The following is a 9387-nucleotide window of genomic DNA, read 5'->3' as shown; positions in this document are numbered from 1 at the left end:
TATTTACTTAAATATGCTACACACAAATCCATTGCAGAGCTCAATAGGGATCGTCGAAAAACAAAGAGACATGTTGGAGCCTTTTCTGGTTTGCTTTGAATGAATGGCCTGAATTATAGTATATTTGTTTAGTTGCTTGAGGAGAAATTCCTATGCTGAATGCCATAAGTTGATTCCCCCAATGTTATAATTGTCATAAATGTTTTATGGGATATCACATCAGTACTGCCTGCAAAAATAGTACCTCTCTCAAAACATATTGTATGGTCATCTTTAACACAAATGGAATGGCCTAAAACAGCAGTTTAAATCTCTTTTAAGGGAACAAAAATGTAACCTGGCACAGACAGAAAGACAGCTTGACTCGCACAAATAACTGAAAGATAAGTAGCAGAATTTAATGTAGGTATCTTAAGCAGGATTATTCAAATTCTATCATTTAATCAGATTTTATCATTTTAAACAAGACGGAGGTCCACAGAGACCATATGCTCACTGTGTACAGTATTATACTCAACAAATATTTAAAATGATACATTGGTTGGATAAATAAATAAATACAGAGCAATTTATAGAGTAAATATAGTAAATGTGAGTTAAATACTGTAAGTATATAATTACAAAATATACAAAATGATCATGAGTGATAAAATGTTACATGTGTAAGCTAACATTTTACAGCAATTTAGCAGTAATTTTTCAGTGCTGTTATAGAGCATCACTTATGTATATTCAGTTAAATGTCCCTTTCAACAGTGTTTGGAAACACACTGATGTAGTTTTCATTAGTGAAGTTAATGTGCAAGCATTTGTTCACTATTTCGGTTGGAGGAACTGCCCGTAATTGACCTAAATGAGGAGAGCATACTAAAATGTGGGGAAGAAAAGTCCTTGATCTCCCATTTTGCAAAAGGGGCACATCAACAGGGCAGATTTCCTTTAACAGCACAATGCAGCTCTCTGACTCATGAATGCACAGAGTTAAGATCTTGTAGACAATGCCAATCGTTCCATCCTTCAAAATCACTACAGTGTCATTTGACCTGACTGGTCTTAGGTAATCTGTGGAGTGAATGACCTCAGAATTCACAATTAGCCTGCAGTAAATGTTGCACTCCATACCGACAGGCATATTTTGAATAATCTGTCTCACAGCAACTTCCTCCTCAAGACTGAGTGACAAAACAACAGCAGAGCCAAGTAAGCAGACATCACCTACTGTGTGTAAATGCTTAAGTCTGTCCGTTTCAGCCACATCTCTACAAAACTTCGGTGTGCTCTCACTGATTGTGTCTGGGCTGGCCAACATCGGAAGAGTTTTACTCATAATGAACTTTTTGACAATTTGAAGTGGTGCTCCCCTGGCATTTTTAACAAGCTTTACAAGCTGTCCATTGCCATTTTCAAAGTTAAAGGCTGAATGTGCCCAAAGAGGTCCCCAGTTTTTCACGCTCACTGACAAGTGATGTAGCAAGTGGACATTAAATGTCATAGACTTTTCTCCATACAACATCTGGAAACGAAACACAAACTCAAGGAGTAGTAGATTGGCAGCATTGATGTCATCTCTTGAAATGCTGTCACCCAGAAGCAGGTAGACAGCGCGCACTAATAGTGCAAAGTGGCAAAGATACTTTGATGGGAGAATATCTTTGAGGCAAGGCAATGCATAAAAGAGGAGCCAAGATCTCCACTCAGCAGCTTTCCAGAACTTTCACTGAGATCCCTGGGAAGTCTGCGAATGTACTGAGGAGGTTTTATTTTGGACAATCGTGTATTTACAACACGTTGATTGTCCGGGGAGCCAATGTAGAATTCAGTACCCGATTCCTCTAGCCACAATTTTGACAGCTGCTTTGTCACACCAAGTAAAACACAATGCATGTAATCGGGCACAAATCCATAAACAACATCAAAATATGGCAAATCGACCAATGGTGATAGGCCCTTGACCCCTCTAATAGACTGTCCTCCTCTAACTGCCTCTTCCATGTCTCGAATCATTTCTACTTCATTTCTGTCAGCATGCTGCTCCTCACTAACAGGATACCTGATTGCTCCACTGATGTATTGCCCTGGATGATAACAAAACCCACAGCCATGGTACCCATTAAACTGGGTGATGTTTTGCAACAGGGGTCTAGCAACGGAGTCCACACAACAACATAACCCTACGAGTTTAGTTTTTATCCACGAATTTGTGATCTTGTTCCACCACATCACCCCATCTGTGATGAGTTTTTTTGCTTGCTCTACAAATCTGTGAATAAAAATATCCATCCGGGGTTCTCCTTTCCCATGCCACAGACCAGCAAGTATCATGTTTTTCCTACGTTCTGCAGGGGGAATTTCATTTATAGCTAGCTGTATTGGCCAGACTGATGTACCGGAGGCTTTATATAAGGGACTTCCATCTGAATTGAACACATACCAAAGGTTATTCTTATTGTGCAAAATTCCACCCGGATGTGAGAGCTCCTTGTACATATCACCATCATAAATGTCCCTAAGGACATTTTCTGATGTTGCTCTTGAAAATCGAATGTTGAGTGAATCTCTAAAGTTGTCATTTTCAAGGAGTGATCTAACTTGTAAATCGACTGGTAAGGTTACAAAGTAGCTCTGGCTTTTCAGATCTTGGGTAATGTTTGTCTTGTTGCAGTTTGAACACACATAGTGTTTCCTCTGATTATCTTCTGTCTGACTTGCAAGATATGACTGACAGAATGTACAGAGAAAATGAAGCTCTGTTCTCTGGCTAAAGTGTGCAAATACCTTACTGAGCATGTGTTTAGAGGCCGGTAGTACAGTTGAAGAGAAAATGAAATTAATCAATTTCAACAGGTCAAGCAGTGCAGCAAAGGCTAAATTGTGTTTCAGTGTAAATGTTATGAGTATCAGGAGTAGTTCAGCCTTAGTGATCGAGAGAAACCTGCATATTGGGACATTTAGGTTTTCTGCAAATTTTGGACTGGTGTCAGGTTCATCTTCATCATGATGTTCCTCAACATCACTGTCTTCATCACTTTCACCTGCTTCACTGACTCCATCACTTGCTGTTTCACTTTTCACCATCTAATTTCCTTCAATTTTTTAATTCAATTTCCTTCTTCTAATTCCATTCTTTCTTCATCACTTATTTGATGTCTCACTTTCATAATGCCCTAAAGCACAATTTACTCTCTTTTGTTCCTCTGTCTCAACTGCACATACATCATTTGTCTCACTTCCATCCTCACTTCGTCCTTCAGTGCCATATATACAGTTTCTTTTCTCTAGTTCAGATTCTGATTCTCAAAAACATGACTTCTTGATGGACCAGGTGCGTCGCTGTTGGAACTGCATGTGTAGGATCTGAATCTTGTAGTCCTTGGCAACAGATAAGTATTATCTGGCTCCAGGTACTGCTTATACCTCTTCATCTTGTAGTCATATCTCTTCACTGTCTACTCTTCTTTAACATCTCTCTGTTCTCAAAGACAAAAAATATAGAATCTAATCTGAGACATAAATTAGAAAAATAAATTATTCTCTCTCTCTCTATCTCTCTCACTCTAACATGCCAATCAGTAACCATCAACCACCCCCACCCCTGCCTCAGCCCCTTCTTAATAATAATAAACAAAAAGTAAACAAATTTTATGTTTGCAAATATTTAAACTAGCAGATTTTTTTTTCTCAACTCACCACTATGAATTTTTAGAATCAGAAAGAATCCTAGACTTTCTTGACCTCTCTAGTATCTGCTTATAGGGGGGGGGGGGGGGGGGGGGGGGGATCAAAATTAGGTTGTGAGTGTCTGTGTGTGTGAGTGTCCCATTTTTTATGAACTTTTAATGGACAATTGGGATGAATTGTCCCATTTTTGTTAAGTTAAAATATAGTTATATCAAATAGAAATTGTATATCATGCAGCCAATTTTTTGGTAATACTGTCAAAACAGTTTTCTTAATTTTCTTACCATTACACCCTTTGAAGGGCCGTGTACGTGCGTAGCGTATTCAAAGCTGTCAACTGGCCAAAAAAAGTAGAAGAAAAAAGGTATTTTTTAACGAATATTGGGGAAATTTTGATAAAATATAAGAGCTTTGTAGATTTTTATTACTTACATTAATTTACTGGGTTATTGAATGTGCGCCGGGTACACCTGTTGCTGGGGCAACAGCAGCTCGAGACGTATCAAAGTGTCACGCGCAGGTAAGTTTGCAACGGTTTTTGGCGGCTTCTCAAATCGGATTCCGTCACATACGGAGAAAGCTCAGGGTCGTGCTTAACATCTATGAACAGTGTGTTTAAGTTACAAAATGTTCGCATATGTTTATTATTCAGACGACCGTGTTAAAGACTCCGTTAATGTTAAAGACATTAAACACTTTGATCCTAAAAATACGACGGATTTCTCATCGACGCAGACCTACTGGATTCTGCAAAAAGGACGGTTCACGTCAGGACAAATTTTATTCATGAAAGGTAAAGTATTAATTTAAGCATCTTAAATTGCAATATTTGTCTATGAAATGTGTAGAAGACCAGGTTAGCAAACAGTTAGGACGTTTGTGGACCATGAAAATGCGCAGCTAATCAGGCTAAGTTTGTTGTTGCTAATAGTCACAAAACGTGGTACTCCTAGCTCTTTCTACATTTTAATGTAACCTCAATTATTCATGGGTTTTGAAATTAAACCAGTTCAATTAGGTGTGGATTTTTAGATTTTCAGATTTTTCCTGTCAATTTAATACAGGTAAAAACATTTGCTTCATCTTACAGTTAACATTAAAGTCATTTTAAATTAAAGGGAATTTTAAGGGTTATGAATCAAGTATAATAAAATATACTTGAGTAATATAACAGTTTTAGACTGTAAAGAAACATTTACTCACAACACTTATTCACATAATCATCTTGTTTATTTGTTTGTTTGTTTATGTATTTTTCCAGAAACTTGTGAAGAAATTGAACAATTTCTGGCAACTGGCAAAAAATTCGAGTGCCAAAGCTGCTTGATAAAATTCCACCAGAAAACAATACTTCAGAAAGGAAGGAAGCAAAAGATAATGCTGTAGGTAACATGAAAAGGCTAATTAACGTCATAAAAAAAAATATTTTAAGATATTTCATTTTAACTTGCATTTTCAGACAGCACAGAAGACAAGCATTGAGGAAGGAAGGCAGACATTTCTGATGGACATTTTAAAAAAGAGACAAGCCTTGAAAAGGAAACAACCACTATGTCCTCCTCATTCTACAACAAAAAGGGAAAAACTCATTGTAGATGATGAAATATCAAGTGAGAGTGAGGATGAACTAATTCAAAAATCGAAATTTGATGAACTTGAAAAGAGGTACAAATTGCTGTCTCGGAAATATCAAGAGGCAATTGCTGAAGGGAAGGAATTGAGGAAATTAAATGTTGAACTTCAGACATGCTTAGTTGCCAAAATTCTTTGTGGTAATTATTATTATTATTATTATTATTATTATTACACACTCAGATTACTGAATTTACCTGTGTATGACTGCTTTACACATGTAAACATGATGTTTGTTCTTCATTTTTCAGGCAACAATACATCTCCAGGCTCTATTAAGGCCCTTCCAGTGACAACTGGTAAAGTTTTGTGCATAATAATAATAATAAAATAATAATAAGAAAAAATAATGAAAGTATAAATATTAATAAATTATGGTAATACCAATCCCACCACCACTACTACTACTACAACAAATTATTAACCTAGTCGTAGTATTAGTAGTAATGGTAATTTTTTAAAACACCACACTCAGGTTACTGAATTTCCCAATGTATGACTGCTTTACACATGTAAACATGATGTTTGTCCTTTATTTTTCAGGCAACAACACATCTCCAGGCTCTATTAAGGCCCTTCCAGTGACAACTGGTAGGATTTTATGCATAATAATAATAATAAGAAGAAAAAATAATGACTGTATAAATATTAATAAATGATAAAATAATAAATGTATAAATATTAAATGATGGTAATACAACTACCACTATTACTAATACAAATTATTAGCCTAGTAGTAGTAGTAGTGGTAATTTTTAAACTTCAGACATGCTTAGTTGCCAAAATTCATCTATTCTGACATACTTTTGTAGGCTATTTGTCCATCAGAGATGTGTCTCTCTGTTTTCGCTTAATTTTAAATGAACAAGGCTTAAAAACTCATGCAAATTATAAACTTTTGTGGCAACGCAGCATTGGCCCGATCGGGCCAGTGACAAATTCGTCAACTGTCCCAAACATCTTTCAAGCTGGCTCTGGGCCATTGGGCACTCCTTTTTGTCGACCCCTGCAATCACAATTAATATTATTAGTATTAGTATTAAGGATAGTGAAAAGATTTGGTGACAGGACCAGGTTAGCCTTATGGACAACTTGGCATATTTTCATTGGCATCACATCCAGGGGTGCACCCTTTTTGGCCCCCTTTTTTGGCCCATTTGTTTTAATCTGCTAAGTTTGATATATATCACTGCACATCAACATTTCAATCCAATGGTTAATGCAGTCAATCATTATCTTTATTCCGGTATAAATATCATCCATACAACTACCACACAGGTGGCATTCCCATTTGGTATCACAAAGTTTTTAATAGCCATTAAATTGAAAACAAAAAAGATTTGAACAGGCAAAAATGTATTGTGTGGTGCCCCTTGACACAGTTGTCCATATGTTTAATCTGGCCCCATTGTTATAAGGAGTCCAAATCCCTAACTTTACACTCTTTCCTACAGAGAACAGCTTTGAACAAATTTCAGAGAAGCATGAGGTATGTATTTATTTAATTCAAATAGTGTATATATAGGAGACACTTGGTCTACTTGTTACTTCTTATTTGTGACCCTGGACCACAAAACCAGTCTTATGTTGCACGGGCATATTTGTAGCAATAGCCAAAAATACATCAGATGGGTCATTTTTATTGATTTTTCTTTTATGCCAAAATCATTAGGATATTAAGTAAAAATCAAGTTATATGAAGGTATTTTGTAAGTTTCCTACCGTAAATATATCAAAACTTCATTTTTGATTAGTAATATGCATTGCTATGAACTTCATTTGGACAACTTTAAAGGTGATTTTCTCAATGTTTAGATTTCTTTTGAATCCAACAACTGCTAATGAAAACAATTGTAAAATGTGTGTGTAATTTTGATTATACATAAAATAAAAATAAAAAAAAACTACAATTCTGTTACATTTCTTGATTAATGTTCAATTTTAAAACATTCTTTCATACAGGTTGATATTGGTGAAGGTGTTTTTGTACACAGTGGAAAATGGAAAAAGATACAGGATAATATAAAGGACAGCTTGTTCGTGAAAGAAATGGCAGTGTGCATTTGGGGAACAAGCACACTGGCCAACCGTAGCCTGGAAGGAAAAAGTTGCCCCACCACAAAATCTGATCCCAGACCCCCTCTGACACCTCACAAATTCAGAGCACTTAAATGTAAGTGATATGTGAACTTTAGAGATTTATGTAATTGTTAAATGTTTTTCCAGTGTGAAATAGTTATCTGCAAGCAGAGGTATTTGTTTATACTTGAATATCATTGTGCATACTAATATAAATAATGTCACACAATAGTAAACAAGCAAAGAGTGTGCTGTTCTAATTATCAGCATGACTGTGATTCTGTGCTTTGGCAGATAATCCAAACTACCCTTATATACAAACCAACAACACAATTTGCGATACACCATTTGCTTAGTCAGTCTATTCTAATGCTGATTTCACAGCACCACAATTGAAAAAGAAAACATAACTGTGTCAGTGTCTTTATAGAATCAGTATAGAACAAAAACAGTAACAATTTACCTTGGTAGTGGAAATGGAGGTTTATGAGGTGCTACTACAACAAATAACTGGTCCCCGCTAGATTTTTCTGACTTTTACTTTGTTCATGTAATCCGTTGATTGTATTTGCTGTGCAATTGATTGATCAGCTATGTCTTTTTTCCTAGGTTGCTTTCAAAAGTGGCTGAAGGGCAAAAATTTGGATGAAGGAGAGCTGAAGGCCAGAGCAGGAAAACTTGGGCACTATATAACAGAAAAAATTCAAGACATCAACAAAAAACTTAAGCCAAAAAAGTGAATTTGCATGTGATGTAAGCTGCTGAAAATTGTTAGGACTTTTTAGTTCAGTAATGTTCATTAGGGTTATTACTGCCAATTAATTACAATAAATATTTTTTCTCATATCAATTCAAGGACACAAAAAAACAAAATGTGTTTTGATAAACATTGTTGAATGATTCACATAAATAAACTGAATTCTCCTCCTGAATGTGTTTTTTTTTTTCTTTTCATGAAGCAGAACAGTCTTTGGAGATGTATTGTAACTGGAAGCTGTTATTAAAAAACAATTGTTAATAATTTTTCATAAATAACTAGCTAAAAATCAATTGAATCAGTCAGTGAAAAATGCAGCCACCAGCTAAGCTGGAATTGGGTGGTCTAACCAGCTACCATGTTCCAAAACACAGCTTGAGCTGGTCATGCTGGTTGACCAGCTTGAGCTGGTCTAGCTGGTTTTTCCAGTAGAGCTGAGAGCTGCGTTCTCCTTAGCAAGCGTCTCCACCTGTTTCTGGCTGAACTCCAGAGACTCACGCATCGCCTGGAATTCCCTATGGAGAATTTCTAATAGGGACATACGTGCGTCGAAGCTCGATAGCCTCTTATCAATGGAGTCCAGAATGTTTGCCAGGTCTTCCCTACGTGGGGAGGCCGCCTCGGGTGAATCCTCGGGTCTGCTCCTCTTGGTGGATGAAGCGGTTTTGCTGGTGGTCGGAGTCTCGGTGAGAGGCTTTGGTTTCCCCATTATAATCCGGTCAAAACACTCGTCGATGAAAGTAAATAGGTTATCCAATCCGTCCGCAGACTCCTCCAGAGTGAAGATTTTAAATGAACCGCAATTAATTATATACTTTTTACTTATTTACTCACTTAATTTTAGGTTATTCTAAGTTGGCGAAGATATCTAATTACTTGTTAGTTTGTTTTAGAAGCGCGCCGCCATGTTGGATACTGCCGAAAGTCTCGTGAAGTCTCGTTCCACTCCTACCGCATAGCGCCGGTCTAGTCAATAAGTCTATAAGTCTTAAGTCTATTTCGATGTACGTTTTTTCTTTTAACTGCATAGACGATGTACATAACGGGCGAGTCGGGGAAAAAACAAAACTTCAAACAAAATTTACTGAAATACAAAATGTCCAATTTGATGTGTGGCCCAAATTACAGTTTGACCGGGATTTGAACTACGCTGATGTAATACAACGGCTGCATGACGAAAAACACAAACTTGAAAACCGCTACCACACAAAGCCAAGCTGTTGCTGCTGCTGCACGGGGTG

The 9387-nt window shown here is 36.7% G+C and overlaps 1 protein-coding gene and 1 long non-coding RNA gene across 3 annotated transcripts; one reads left to right on the top strand and one right to left on the bottom strand.

Annotated features, from left to right (window-relative positions):
* Window positions 1–377: 377 nt before the first annotated feature.
* LOC111851077 (uncharacterized) lies at window positions 378–3744 on the bottom strand. Its single transcript, XR_011992888.1, has 2 exons — window positions 3688–3744; window positions 378–3467 (listed from the first exon to the last, which is right to left on the bottom strand). It is a non-coding gene; the product is annotated as an uncharacterized lncRNA (long non-coding RNA).
* A 159-nt stretch (window positions 3745–3903) lies between these two features.
* On the top strand, window positions 3904–8321 carry LOC111851083 (BEN domain-containing protein 5-like). 2 transcript variants are annotated; one of them, XR_011992887.1, is made up of 8 exons: window positions 3904–4471; window positions 4940–5060; window positions 5138–5450; window positions 5562–5609; window positions 5854–5901; window positions 6765–6799; window positions 7273–7483; window positions 7999–8321. XR_011992887.1 is itself a non-coding variant. In XM_072716123.1 (8 exons), exons 3-8 carry the CDS (start codon window positions 5328–5330, stop codon window positions 8127–8129), a joined length of 489 nt encoding a protein of 162 aa, XP_072572224.1. In that variant the 5' UTR covers window positions 3912–4471; window positions 4940–5060; window positions 5138–5327; the 3' UTR covers window positions 8130–8321. The 2 variants fall into 2 exon arrangements, 1 of the variants encoding a protein (XP_072572224.1); XM_072716123.1 differs by having other exon boundaries at window positions 3912–4471; window positions 5138–5343.
* The last annotated feature ends 1066 nt before the right edge of the window (window positions 8322–9387 follow it).

The sequence above is a fragment of the Paramormyrops kingsleyae genome, chromosome 1 (genome assembly GCF_048594095.1).
Source record: "Paramormyrops kingsleyae isolate MSU_618 chromosome 1, PKINGS_0.4, whole genome shotgun sequence".
Taxonomy (NCBI): Eukaryota; Metazoa; Chordata; class Actinopteri; order Osteoglossiformes; family Mormyridae; genus Paramormyrops; species Paramormyrops kingsleyae.
Note: the sequence above shows the minus strand (reverse complement) of the source record. Positions and strands in the feature narration are given on the sequence as shown.

Coding starts and splice junctions, on each gene's coding strand:
- LOC111851083 (XM_072716123.1), top strand. Junction 5,610..5,853: donor GGCCCTTCCAGTGACAACTG/GTAAAGTTTTGT, acceptor TTTATTTTTCAG/GCAACAACACATCTCCAGGC. Junction 6,800..7,272: donor AAATTTCAGAGAAGCATGAG/GTATGTATTTAT, acceptor TCTTTCATACAG/GTTGATATTGGTGAAGGTGT.